Source organism: Podarcis filfolensis (assembly GCF_964270895.1).
Source record: "Podarcis filfolensis genome assembly, chromosome: 7".
Classification (NCBI taxonomy): domain Eukaryota; kingdom Metazoa; phylum Chordata; class Lepidosauria; order Squamata; family Lacertidae; genus Podarcis; species Podarcis filfolensis.
In genome coordinates, this window is record NC_139603.1 from 598,502 (window position 1) to 613,526 (window position 15,025).

The window sequence follows — 15,025 nt, forward strand, 5'->3', positions numbered from 1 at the left end:
GCTCCCTTGGATGCAGCTCATCAGACCCTGGTGATCTGAATTCATTTAAAGTAGCTAGGTGTTCCCTTACTTCCTCTTTTCCTGTCTTGGGCTACAGCTCCCTCCTTACACTATTTATTCTGTTATCACCAGGTTGGGCATCACTTTCCTTTTGGGTAAAGACAGAGGTAAAGTAGGTGTTGAGGAGTTCCGCCTTTTCTCTGTCACCCTATAGCATTTCTCTATGTTCCCCACGCAGAGGACCTGCCACTTGCTTGTTCTTCCTCTTACTTCAGACATAGCCAAATAAACTTTTTTTATTATTTTTAACCTCTCTTGCAAGCCTGAGCTCATTCTGAGCTTTAGTCAGCCTGAGTTTCCCCCTGCAACTGTAGGCTACTCGTGTATGCTCCTTCTTTGTGATTTCCCCTTTCTTCCATTTCTTATACATGCCCTTCTTAACTCTCAGCTCATCTGTAAGCTCCTTATGCAGCCACACTGGTTTCCTTCCACTTTGCTTGCCTTGTAACTGGAATGTACTTTAAAAAAGGAAGAAGCACCTCCCTGTAATGGGCTTTCACACAGATGGCATGCTGTTTAGGCATATGCATCAGCTGAGAGGTGCCTAAACACATAGGCTTCACACCAGCACAAATAACACAGAAAGGAGCCATAAGCTGAATCTGACCTCTGGTCCAACTGGCTCAGCACTGTCTACACTGAATGCCAATGGCTTTCCATGCTTTCACTGTCCTACCTGGAGATGCTGTGGATTAAAACTCAGAACTTTTGCATGGAAAGCAACTGCTCTACCATGGAGTCATGGCCTCCCCAATTAAATGATGTACTTTCAATATTTGTGCCACCTGTGTGTTCAATCACCAGGAAGGAGTTTCCAGAGGTCTCTGCATTTTAAATCAGTTTTAGGTTTGCAGAATTGAAGTAGGCTGAACATGCTGCTAACCTATAGCTTCTACTCTGAAAATACCCAAGAATCAGAGTAGGTAGGTACTGAATTTAAACAGTTCAGTTCATGGTGTCTCTATCTTAGAATAATAATAATACAGAATGCTGCAGCGAGGCTCCTCACGGGGTCTCTGCCATGGGAGCATATTCACCCAGTGCTTTTCCAGCTGCATTGGCTCCCGCTGGAGTACAGGGTCAGATTTAAGGTGCTGGTTTTGACTTTTAAAGCCCTTCACGGCCTAGGACCCTCGTACCTATGGGATCGCCTCTCCTGGTATGCCCCATGGAGGACCTTAAGGTCCATATATAGCAACACCCTAGAGGTCCTGGGCCCTAAGGAAGTTAGATTAGCCTCAACCAGAGCCAGGGCCTTCTCAACACTGGCTCTGGCCTGGTGGAATGCTCTGCCTCTTGAGACCAAGGCCCTGCGGGATCTGATCTCTTTCCGCAGGGCATGTAAGACAGAGTTGTTCCACCTGGCCTTTGGCTCAGAATCAGTTTGATTCCCTCCCCGTTTTTCTTTTTCCTTTCTCCTCCTATGATGAGATTGTATTGTATTGATCTTTATTACGGCCATTGGCCCATCACACGACAGTTTCCCATACCAACATAATGTACTTAAACCTCCAAATTTAAAACCGCCAAAAACTTACAAACAACAGACAAAAACCAAAGCAAAACAAAAAACAAAGGACCAACATCATACATTACAATAAATTTGTAACATAAATATCGCCCTCTGCTTATAAATTAGTAAAAGACATCCATGGTGATGTCACCTAAATACAACCTAAAACATAGATCATAGTTTAAAGGGATTATCCAAGCTGCACAGGAGTCCGTTTCTCTTCTTTAGGGATAGGACGCTGATCAAGAATCTGGCAACCATGAGTGATCTTAGGGGGTCATCATCATTTAATAGATATCTCAGTTTGGCTTCATTCGTATCATCGGCAATTCCCTTTAGATATTGAGCGAGAAACTTGCTCCTGGCCGATGAGTGAAGAGCACAGTCAAGAATTATGTGATACAACGATTCCGGTGCCCCACAATTACAATCACATAAGAGCGATATCTGTCCATTGGAGAATCTATTTCTCAGCACGTTCGATGGGAAGGTGTTGAATCTTGCCTTTACAAAGGCATATCTATGAGCCGAAGAAGTCAAGGAATTCAAATAGTTTGGGAGCCTTAAGAGGGGTAATAAACCAAGGTTTAGAGGTGAGCAGGTACCATTGCCCAAGATCATTTTCTGCTGCAAGTCCATCTCCTCTAGTTTACAGGTTACTGTTCTTTTAGCTGGAACTATATCCTGCTCTAGTAATTTGGATGGGGAGATTCCCATTGCCGTAATTTTCAGTTGTAAATTTTTTACCCATGGGCTCTGGAAATCATCTCTCCACATACATTGTATCAAGTACAAGTTTGGAAGACTGTGCCATAGAGATAGCCAGTGACAAAGTATGTGCTTCCACAGAGCGTTTTCCAGGGATACAATATTAAGTTCTATGCGTAGCGCTGAATTACTTACACAGTTGGGCAGTTTCAATATCCCTCTTAAAAACTGATTTTGAATAACCTCTAAGAGAGATAAGTTGACAAAAGTCCCCCAAACTGAGATGGCATAAGCAATTGTTGGGATCACCTTGGCCTTGAAGACTTTCAGCGCCGATGGGATATGAAGGGCCCCATCGGTGAAGAAAAATCGCAAGATCGCCAAGGAGATAGCTTTGGCTCTGTTTGTAACATAGGCTACATGGGCCTTCCATCTAAGGTTATGTTGTAACCAAACTCCCAAGTATTGGAATCTATAGACTTGTTCGATGACTCTCCCGTCAATTCTCCAATTATGGAGTTTCCGGCTCTTTGAGAAAACTAGGACTTTAGATTTTCCATAATTAATTGTAAGGGAATTTGCGTTACAATATGATCCAAAAACTTTTAAGGCCCTCATAAGACCTACTCTAGAAAAAGAAAGGATGACTGCGTCATCCGCATATAGTAACAAAGGGCAGCGATAAAGTGCTAGGCGTGGTGCGTGAATCTTTTCTTGAGCCTCTATTAGGGGAGTCCTCATGTCGCTTATGAACAAATTGAACAGGAATGGAGCCAATATACAACCCTGTCGGACACCTCTGTTAATGGGAATTGAATTGGTGAGATCACCCTCAGGGGTGAGTCTCACTCTAGCCGCTGAGTTCTCATGGAGTTTGATTATTAGCCAGAGAAGCCTTCTGTCGATGCCCCAGCGGGTGAGTTTTTCCCAGAGGATGCTCCTGGAGATACTATCGAATGCTGCCTTTAGGTCAATGAATGCCACACAGAGTTGGCCACCCTTTGGGGTGGAATATTTCCAGGCAAGATGCTGTAAAATTAGAATATGATTAATTGTTGACTGTTTTGGGCGGAATCCAGCTTGTTCGGGCCCAATTAATTTTTTCTCTTCGGCCCATTGAGTGAGTCTGTTCAACAGGAAGCGGGCATACAGTTTCCCCACTATTGAGAGCAGACTGATATTTCTGTAATTCCCGGGGTCATCTGGTGAGCCCTTTTTGTGGATTGGAATGATAACAGCGGCCTTCCATACTTCCGGGATCATTCCAGAGTTGTTAACGGCATCGAAGATGGTTGCCAGGACTTTGGCCCACCAGTCCGCGTGGTATTTTATAGCTTCTGCCGGGGTCAGGTCTGGTCCAGGCGCTTTCCCTGTTTTGAGTTTAACGATCAAGTCATGGATGTCATCCGGATCGGTGGGGGGCCAGAGGGGAAGCTGATCTTGAGATTCATCTCTTGTGTTAGCAATACAGTCGGTTGTGGCAAAGTAGTTTTTTAAGTAAGATTCCCAAACCGGGGCAGAAATAATAGTTAAAGGGTCTCTTTTAGTTCTTTTATTTACCAGGAGCCAAAATTGTCTGGAGTTCCGTGATGATGAGGCTTCTATGATTGCCCGCCATTGATTCACTTGCCATTCCTGTCTGGCTCCCTTTTGAATTTGCTTGTAGGCCGATTTTGCTTGGAAATATTCTTTTGGCAGGACCGTTGCCCCGGAGGCTTTATACTCTTTGTAGATGTTACCAAGAAGTTGTCTAGCCTGTTTACAAGCACTATTGAACCACAATGCACCTATCTTCCTTTGTGTTCGATTTATTTTATGCATCGGGACAGAGAAAAAGGACGTTAAATCTTCCGACAGATTCGAGAATAGTCTTAGAGTTTGGTCATAGTCATAATGATCCTCAATTAAGCCTGAGTATGCTTGTTTTAGTCCTTGTTGGAAATATTCTGAGTATTTTTGGGCCTGTAGTTTGGACCATTTTATACTTTTGATTTGCAATGCTGAGTTCGTAATCAAATGTGATGGGTGTCTGTCTCCATCTGGGGTCCAGTCTATAGTCATTGTGGCGACCAACGGTAGGTGATCGCTCAGTTGAATATTTTCAACTTTAAAGTGGGAAAATTTGGGGAATATATCATGAGATACTAACATATAATCCAGGACACTGTTTGCAGAGGAGCTTATGTGAGATTGCTTCCTAACTGTTTTAATGTTGTATCTTAATTTTTTAAATTGTATTTTAATCAACTTGTTTTTATTATTGGTTGTTAGCCGCCCTGAGCCCGGTCTTAGCTGGGGAGGGCGGGGTATAAATAAAAAATTATTATTATTATTATTATTATTATTATTATTATTATTATTATCTTTACTGATGAGCCACTATGCTAATTTGGATTATTTTTCCAATTGTTCAATGGATATTATAAACATGCACATACTTATTCCATTTGTAGGAGAATGTTTAGCACATAATCACATTTCTTACCTTTTCTCTTTTTTGGTTGCTCAAGTGCTAGAGTGCTTGGTGATTCAGCAAATGCATCTTGGATTTGGTGAACCTCCATCACCTCTGGAATCCCATCTAGTGTGACTGACACATGAGTTATAGGACCAAGGTCAACATCCTCCTCCATCCCAAACCCATGGGCTGCAGAAAAACAATAAAGAAGTCAATGAACACTTTAATGCTTTTGGAAAGGTTTCTAGCAATGAGGTTACAAAATAGTCAAGGCTCTGTAAGAACAAAAGCTGACTTTTGAATTTCAATCACTTTAACAGAATAACTAATAAAATGCTAATGTATCTTGACACATGTTAATTTGAATATACTTAATGTAGGTTACCTATTTCTCTTGACTAATCAAGGGACCTACTTAATTACAACCTTACAGGGCTGTTAAGAAGGTGATACTGGATAACTCCATGTGTGCTGCCTTACCCTCTCTGAAGGAAGAGCAAGATACATACTGAATGAAAAAATGAATACATCAGCTTGTCCCGGAAGTGACTTAACCAAAAGTGAACCAAAAGAGAGAGGTCTTATAGTAGCTCCAAATCTGAAGCTACTGAAACGGATTAATGTGAACATCAAACCAATGTTTTAAAAAAATCAGTGATAAATTTAACATTTAAGTTGTAAAGAGAATGTGGAAAGAAAATGACGCTTGTGTGGACATTAAATATTTGTGCCTGATCCAGGCAACATTTTTACAGGTTTCATTAATGTCAATGGAAAGTTAGGTACAGGCTTAAATCTTTCTAAGACCAATTAGACTCAAAAGCAACTTCTGTGAAATCATGCTCCTTCTTTAAATAAAGGGAAGAAGATCTACTAACACTACTCCTTTAAAGTAAAAGCTTTTCATTAACCCTTCCATTTCCGAAAATTGGAAGATTAGGACTAATTGAAAGGGTTGTTAATGATATTTTTAAAATAGCCTTATTTTCTTCCCTAGCCTGCCCTATGGTGCAATGGCAAAGCTACCAAGTAAACCTACTAGAGAGCTCAAGCCTTCTCTCCTGCAAAATCTAACACAGCTGCATAGTTTTTGGACAGAAGACACTTTGCACGGATATATTCCTGTCAGACTCACTTGATCTCTTCTCATCCAGCATTGGGCCAGGAGAATCCATATTAAGAAGAGCTTCAGCAGCTTCGATGGTTTGCATTGTTTCATCTCCATTCTGACAAGACGCTTCAACTGCAGATAAGAGAGATAATTCAGCAAAAGACTAGCATATGAGATGAAATGAAAACATTCTTTGATTTGGGTTTCATGCCATATATGGGATCTTGGAACATAACTACAAATCCCATGAGAAAATATTCATGATAGTGAATCTGTAGCTGCATTTCCTGCTTTCAGCCACTCCTGTAATAAGCTTTCTCAAGCCTTGCACATTTTCCACTTTGTTATGCATAAATTCAATCTCTCCCCATGATGTCAGGGATTGTGTTGAGGAGGAATGGTGGGAGTCTCCCCCTCCCCCTGCTCCTGATCAGCATCCTGAATCCTCCCAGGAGCAGTGGAACAGTATAGATTTGGAACAGTGGTTTACAGAGGGACATAGTTCAGAATACAGAAGTTGGGAAGAACTGGGAGACAGAGAGTTAGCAGACTCACTTTCGCTGGAAAGCGCCCATCTGCTCAGCCCAAGGTCAAGGAGAGCAAGATAAGGGGCAGCACAGAAAGCAAAGTGGTTGCAAGATCAGGTTGTAAGACGCAAAAGTGATGTGAGTGACAAGGGGGGAAGTGGGTGGAATCCTTAATTGTGAGCAGCTGCTTCTGCTTATCTACTGCCAAAGTGGGGGGAGGAAGCAGAGTCCCTGAAGCCTGACACACGGAGCTCTTGAATTATTAGCTATGTCAAGAAACAGCACCAAAAAGATTGACAACTGAGGTGCTGTGTCTGGAGATTTCAGCTAATAATGAAGCAGAAGCAAGGCTCCCACAACAGTGTCTCAAGGAAAAACAAGATGGATGGAAAAACAATGTGTTGGTTCCAACATATTTTTTACTACATCTGTACCTCAAAAGGCCTTATGGTTCTGTCTAACTTTATTATCAGTCAGCAAACCACAATCCGTAGTTTGAAGTATGCTGGAAAATGATGGTTTGGTGTGATATCTGAATTGATAATCATAGTTACAGCTGTTGATCTGCCTCAAGATTCAGTAATGAGATGAACTTTTGAAGGTGAGTACAGAAAGAATGAAAACAAAAGCAGATAAGCAGTTATAAACCATGGGTTTGCCCCTTCATTAGGAAGCTCAAACTATGGTTCAGTGTGATAACTCAATTGAGCTGGTTCAGGCAATCATAACTTGGCTTATTGAGCCAAAATATGCACAAGCTTTTGTCTTGAGCACAGAGCCACTTCATGTGAGCTGAAATGAAATCAGAAAGCCTCCAATTAACCATAGTTTCCCATTTCATTTCAGCTAGTAACCATGGTTTTTCAACTTGGACCAATCATGAAACCATGGTTAATTGGAAGCTTCCTGGTTTAACAGGTCAAAAGGCATGGACATATCTCAGCCACTGTGTCCTTAAGTGACAATGCAAAAAATAAATAAATGCTCACAAACCTGTAAGGGTGATATCATCATCTTCTATAATTTCTTCTTCTGCAACATCCAGCGAGTTCTCTGTTATCATGTCGCTGGGTTCAGCAACACAGGACAAACCAGAGTAATTGTTCAGGAGATCTGCACTGGGTACATGTTCCACAATGACAGCAGGAAAGATTGATGGATCACCCAGCTGTAAGAAGAAGGGGCAAGGCAAAAACAAAACATTACTTTATCAGCAAACAGTGGGAATAATTAGACATAATGTCACAACACAAATTGGCAAATGTGTTATCTGTCTCAACTTCATGAGTCAGCTGGAGCAATAAATTGCCTTGTAAGCATATCTTGCAATGTGTCTGCTGTAGCTTGAGGCATACTAGAATCCTGCTTTTTGGCACAGACATTGTGCATATCTGGGGTAGCCAATTTGGTGTCCTACAGAGCGTGGGTGGTGCTGTAGGACGTGGGTGGCACTGTGGGTTAAACCACAGAGCCTAGGGCTTGCCAATCAGAAGGTCGGCGGTTCGAATCCCCCCGACGGGGTGAGCTCCCGCTGCTCGGTCCCTGCTCCTGCCAATGTAGCAGTTCGAAAGCACAAAGTTCAAGTAGATAAATAGGTACCACTCTGGTGGGGAGGTAAGTGGCGTTTCCGTGTGCTGCTCTGGTTCGCCAGAAGCAGCTTAGTCCTGCTGGCCACATGACCCAGAAGCTGTACACCGGTTCCCTCGGCCAATAAAGTGAGATGAGCGCTGCAATCCCAGATTCGTCCACAACTGGACCTGACAGTCAGGGGTCCCTTTACCTTTACAGAGAATTTTAGGCAAGAATTCTTATCAGCACTAGCTGGGGATGATGGAAGTTGAAATCCATCACCTTCTGATGGGCACTGTGTAGGCTATCCCCGTCTAGATCATCTGATGAGTTGGGACCCACTAGTGGGACCCAGTGACGCAACATGGGGTGCAACAGGACACTAACAGTTTACACTTGCATGGTAGCAAAGTAATAAGTGTTCCTTAAAAATGTTGGACTAAAGTCATTTCCAGATAGAAAAGCTTGAAGACTACTACTCTAGATAGATTTTTTTTAAGAATAATTTTTTTATTAACCAACCAATCACATCAAAGCAAACCAAATTACATAAATTCCAAATTACACAGCCGAATTTTAAATTTTTGTTGGGGGTACCCATATTTCAAGTTCCGAAGGGGATCCAATCAACTTCTTGCTTCTTACTGCTGTTTTAATGTCCACAAATCTAATCTTATGATGTTCACAGTACTATCCAGTCCTTTCTTATTGTTTTTCCACATCTCTTGTTGTTATTTTCATATATTTTTCCTTTCTCTTTGTGACCTCTGATAGTCTCCGCAAACTGGTTAGAACAGTTTGTAATCCTGCGTGGATATTGGTTTTTTTTATCCAGTAGCCATATACAGACGTTTTCCATATAACATCACTTCCATACATCAAAACAGTCTTAGCGTCATTAATCTTCACCAATCTGCCTCCTTTCTCAAAACCTCTGAGGAGATTCACTAGGAATGCAGTCTGAAAACAAGTCCATTCTTCCTCATGGCTATAAATCCTTTGGCAAGATAGCGACTCCGAATTAATTGCTGCGCCATTCCCAAAAGCTCTTATTGCTTCTCTTTTTTTTTTTAATAAATGTTTATTAGGATTTTACAACACATAAAAATCAAACAAATACATATCAACACAAAAAACAAAAAATACACACTTAATAAAAAAAGAAAAAGAAAAAGAATCCACTTTTAAATTTCAAGGTTCTATATCCCTCTTTCCTGACCTCCTCACATCTCCCTTTTTTGTGTTCCTCTTTATTCCGTCAAATTCAGCAAATTCTAACCCTCTTTCACATCTCGTTTATAATTGTGTACTCCCACTTGTTATATCTCTAATTTCCCCTCTTTTTTAGATCCTTTTTTTCATACCTCTTTTAACCATATCCCAAATGCCGTGTTACCTTTACATCCCACATCATTTTAACATTCAAACAATTTACTATATTTCTGTAGATAATCCTTGAACTTTTTCCAGTCCTCTTCCATCAACTCTTCTCCCAGGTCTCGAATTCTGCCGGTCATTTCTACCATCTCCATATAGTCTATCACTTGCATCTGCCATTCTTCCACGGTGGGCAAATCTTGTGTCTTCCAATATTTAGCGAGAAGTATTCTTGCTGCTGTTGTTGCGTACATAAAAAATGTTCTGTCTTTCTTTGGCACCAATTGGCCGACTATGCCCAAAAGGAAGGCCTCTGGTTTCTTAGGAAAGGTAAATTTAAAAACCTTCTTCAGTTCATTATAGATCATTTCCCAGTAAGCCTTAACCTTTGGGCACGTCCACCAAAGATGAAAGAATGTTCCCTCAGCTTCTTTACATTTCCAACACTTGTTATCAGGCAGGTGATAAATTTTTGCAAGCTTAACTGGGGTCATGTACCACCTGTAAATCATTTTCATAATATTCTCCTTTAAGGCATTACATGCCGTAAACTTCATACTGGTGGTCCACAACTGTTCCCAGTCAGCAAACATGATATTATGACCTACGTCTTGCGCCCATTTGATCATAGCTGATTTGACCGTTTCATCCTGTGTATTCCATTTTAACAGCAAGTTATACATTCTTGACAAAATCTTAATTTTTGGTTCTAGCAATTCTATTTCCAACTTTGATTTTTCCACCTGGAAACCAATTTTTTTATCCAAATTATAGGCCTCTCTTATTTGATAGTAATGAAGCCAATCTCGCACTTTATCTTTTAGTTTTTCGAAACTCTGCAACTTCAATTTGTCACCTTCTTGCTCCAGAATTTCCCAATATTTTGGCCATTTGGCCTCCATGTTGGGCTTTTTCTGAGCCTTAGCTTCCATTGGCGACAGCCACCTTGGGGTTTTATTTTCCAATAAGTCTTTATATCTTATCCAGACATTGAACAATGCTTTCCTGACAATATGGTTTTTGAATGCCTTATGTGCTTTGACCTTGTCATACCACAAATATGCATGCCACCCAAAAACATTATTGAAACCTTCTAAATCCAAAATGTCTGTGTTCTCAAGAAGTAGCCAGTCTTTCAACCAGCAGAAAGCTGCTGATTCATAGTACAGTTTAAGGTCTGGCAGGGCAAATCCACCTCTTTCCTTTGCGTCAGTTAATATTTTAAACTTTATTCTGGGCTTCTTGCCCTGCCAGACAAATCTAGAAATATCTCTCTGCCACTTCTTGAAACAGTCCATCTTGTCCAAAATTTGCAATGATTGAAACAAAAATAACATTTTTGGCAATACATTCATCTTTATAGCTGCAATTCGACCCAACAAGGAAAGCCTCAATTTGGACCAAATTTCTAAATCTTTTTTAACTTCTAACCAACATTTCTCATAATTGTCCTTAAATAAATTCAAGTTTTTCGCAGTCATATTAATCCCTAGGTATTTCACTTTCTTAACCACAGTTAAACCTGTTTCATTCTGAAACCTTTCTTTTTCCATTGATGTTAAATTCTTCTCTAATACTTTAGTTTTTAACTTATTTAATCTAAATCCTGCCACATGACCAAATTCTTGAATCAATTCTAAAACTCTTTTCGTACTAGATTCTGGCTCCTGTAATGTCAAAACCAGGTCATCTGCAAAAGCTTTCAATTTGTATTGTTTGGCTCCGACCTGAATTCCTTTAATAGACCGATCCCTTCTGATCATGTTCAACAGCACCTCCAGGACCGAAATAAATAGTAATGGGGAGATAGGGCAGCCCTGCCGTGTTCCTTTTTCTATCTTAAATTCTTCCGTCACCATATTATTTACTATCAATTTTGCTTTCTGTTCTGAGTAAATTGCTTCTATACCATTTTCAAACCCCTGTCCCACTCCCATCCCTTTAAGATTTTTCTTCATAAAGTTCCAAGGAATATTATCAAAGGCCTTCTCCGCATCAATAAAAATCAATACTGCTTTTGTATTTATATTCATTTGCAACAACTCCAAAATATCAATTATATTCCTTGTGTTGTCAGACAAATGTCTGCCTGGGAGAAAGCCTGCCTGATCCTTATGTATTACTTCAGCTAACACTTTTTTTAATCTGTTAGCTAAAATGTCTGCAAAAATTTTGTAATCCACATTTAGAAGGGAGATGGGACGGTAGTTCTTTAGTTGTGTCTTTTCAGATTCTGTTTTCGGTATCAGTGTGATGTATGCTTCCTTCCACGACTCCGGCGCCTTCTTCCCCTCCATAATCTCATTGCAAACCTCCTTTAATGGTTGAATTAAATGGTCTTTCAAAGTCCTATAATACTTGGAGGTTAGCCCATCCGGCCCTGGAGACTTGCCCAGTTGCATGTTCTGAATGGCACCTTCAACCTCAAGTTCTGTAATTTTATAGTTTAATGTTATCTTATTTTCTTGGGATATTTTTTGTAATCCATTGGTTCTTAAAAATTGATCTATATCAGTCTCTTTCTGTGGCCCTTGCGTGTAAAGTTGTTTAAAATATCTCTGGAAACACTTTCTAATCTCCACCGGGTTTAACTTCTGTCTTTTCTTCAACTGCCACGCTAGTAGTTTTCCACATTTATTAGCTGACTCAAAGGTCTTTTGTCTCATTTGTTTAATTTTCCACTCTACTTCCTGATTGATCAATTTCATATATTGTACTTGATATAACTTAATTTCTCTCAAAATCTCTTTTGAGTTTGGTTTAGATCTTAGCTTCTTCTCTCCCTCTTTTATTTTCTCCAAAAATTTTTCTTTTTTCTCATTTTGAGATCTCTTTTTTATTGCATTCTGTTGAATCAAGAACCCTCTCATAACCGCTTTACTTGCGTCCCAGATTACTCTTTTTTCCACCGTAGCTTTCAGATTTACCTCAAAGTAGTCTCTCAAGGTCTTTTGGGCCTTCCTTACAATCTCTTGATCTTTTAGCAAGGTGTCATTCATCTTCCATCTGAAGGAACCGATAGGTGTTAGTTTCATTTCCATCCTTACGGCATTATGGTCGGAGCAGGTTTTTGGGCAGATTTCCACCTTTTTTGTCTTAGGTGCCAGTCCTCTAGTTATCCATATTTGGTCAATTCTAGTCCATGTCATTTTGGCTTCAGAAAAAAACGTAGCTCTTATTGCTTCTCGATCTCCATAAAGCTTACTTTTGGTTAAAGTTTATCTCCACACAGACCTTAATCATCCTGCCTGGGTCAGTTCAACCGACGATTCTAATGAGGTGGGGTTCTTGTAAATCACATAGGAGGAAAGTAAAAAAGGTCCCCCCCCCCATTCAGTCCCGTTGTCAACATACTCAGCCTTTGGTGTATCTTCATCGTAAAATATTCCTGTTTCTCCAACCCGTCGTCTTCTTTCGCAGAGGTCACTTAAATTAGCAGACTTCACTCCCCTTCTTCACTTGAAATATGTGCATTTGCTTCTTTTGTAATCAATTATTCCAAATTGCTGCAACTAGTGCACGATCAGAGATAGCGTCCAGGAGAGCCGAGGTCCACACTGGGGCATTCTGCCTAGGGCCCTCACCCCCTTCTTTCGTTTTTTTAAAAATAATTTTTATTAACAGGCCAATCACATCACATTATCCATATCGCATTGATTCCAAATTATACAGCCAAATTTTAATTTTTTTTGGGGGGGGGATACCCATACATCAAGCTCAGCTCGAGTCCAAAACTATCACTTGTCTTACTGCATTAATTAGACAGTTCTGTCCAGTTTGATCCGGATAGTCCTTTGTTACTTCCTTTCTCTTCTTGTTGTTATCATAAATTCCTTTCTTTGCGATCTCTGATGGTTTTCACAAGCAGGTTAGAAGCTGGCATTCTATGTGGGTTTTGTACTCTTCCAAAAATCATATCAATCCGGGACAGCCTCTGTACAACGCTTCCATAAACAAAATTAATCTCCGATCTGTCCTTTATTTTTCTCAGGCTTACCGAATAAATCAAATGATGATAATAATAATAATAATAAATTTTATTTATATCCCGCCCTCCCCAGCCGAAGCTGGGCTCAGGGCGGCTAACAACAATCAAAATAATCCAACATTCTAAAAACATTCATTATAAAATTAATTAAAATCAAATTAAAATCAAATTTATGGCAACCATTAAGCAAAATTCTGTGCAGATTGCCAGAGGAGGGGGTCAGGCTGCGCCCTGACCAAAGGCCTGGTGGAACAGCTCTGTCTTGCAGGCCCTGCGGAAAGATGTCAAGTCCCGCAGGGCCCTAGTCTCTTGTGACAGAGTGTTCCACCAGATTGGAGCTGCGGCCGAGAAAGCCCTGGCTCTAGTTGCGGCCAGCCTAACCTCTCTGTGGCCTGGGATCTTCAGGATGTTTTTATTTGCAGACCGTAAATTTCTCTGTGGGACATACCAGGAGAGGCGGTCCTGTAGGTACGAGGGTCCTAGGCCGTGATTCTGGGGGTTCTGTCAGGTCAAACTTACATTCCAACATTCCTTCTCATTCAAACAATCCTGAATCTCCTCCCCCAGTCCTTCTTCCTCCGGCAAACCTGTCATGGCGAGACGCCATTTTTTAACTGCGTCATAAGTAATTTTCCTCTTTTCTCACCGTTCTCCAGTCTTCTTTCCTGTTATGTTCCGTCCCACATAGTTCTTAAAATCCTGCCTGTGATTCATAGAAACGCGATGATCTTATTTCTATCTGGGGTGAAGGATTATTAATGTCACATCATGCAGGGGGAAAAAAAGTTTTTTCCTCCATCCCCCCTTCGTTCCAAACATACAGTCTCCTTGTGGTAATTCATCAGAAGATTTACTTATCCATCCGTCACTCCTGGTCGCAGAGATCCATTAGTCAGCAGCCTTATCAGTCGAGCTTTACTTGATGTATGTGCTTTCAGCTTCATTTCCAAACATATGTTTCCAATTATAATTCCAAGCTGCAGCAACCAGCACGTGCTAATTGGAATCGGCGTCAGGAAGATCTGACTTCACCGAGGGCCTGTGCCAAGTGTTCTGCACCCCCATCACTTGTTTCAGGGGGTGCATTGTGAACACCGCTGGCAGGGCAGTTTCACCTCACATCCTGAGGTGATTAGGAAGACTGCATACTTCCCATAGCAGCCCCTTAGTACCTCGTATGGGTCAGAGAGATGTTATTGTCGGCCATCTTCCAACGCGCCACCTGGTGGCCCCCCCTCACCCCCTTCTTTCAAATTAGGGGGTGATTTATGGGCACAGCAGGCAAGGGCAGTGTTCCCCATTTCCTTGGGGCAACAAGGGAGGCTGCCTACTCCCATAACAGCCTCTTAATTACCCCGTGTGGGTCGGAGAGATGGTATTGTCGGCCATCTTCCAATGCGCCCCCTAGTGGCCCCCCTATTCTAGATAATATTTGGGTCTTTTCCAACTCCATGAGAGCTGGTGTTGCATAGTGATTAAGAGCGTGAGTTGAGGTCTGTAAGTTCCCCATTTATATCTCACCTCAGCCATATAAAGGCACCTCAAGTGCCTTTAAAGTAAGCCTCAATCCGTAGTACAAGGACATTCATTCATTCATTTATAAACATTTTTATTCTTCCTTCAACATAAGGTCCCAGGGTATGTTATAACAATAGAACAAACAATTATAAAATAAAATAAAATCATTACAATTATAAAGCACATACAACTGCTT

At 40.9% G+C, this 15,025-nt stretch overlaps 1 protein-coding gene across 5 annotated transcripts in view; it reads right to left on the reverse strand.

Moving 5' to 3' along the window:
* ELF1 (E74 like ETS transcription factor 1) overlaps positions 1-15,025 on the reverse strand; it is a 90,237-nt gene that overhangs the window by 14,206 nt on the left and 61,006 nt on the right. For all 5 annotated transcript variants that reach the window (XM_083624322.1, XM_083624326.1, XM_083624324.1 and 2 more), the window contains 3 exons: positions 7,371-7,545; positions 5,875-5,982; positions 4,767-4,928 (listed from right to left, as the gene is read on the reverse strand). In XM_083624322.1, coding sequence (XP_083480448.1) covers positions 4,767-4,928; positions 5,875-5,982; positions 7,371-7,545 — 445 coding nt within the window. The remainder of the gene's footprint in view (positions 1-4,766; positions 4,929-5,874; positions 5,983-7,370; positions 7,546-15,025) is intronic.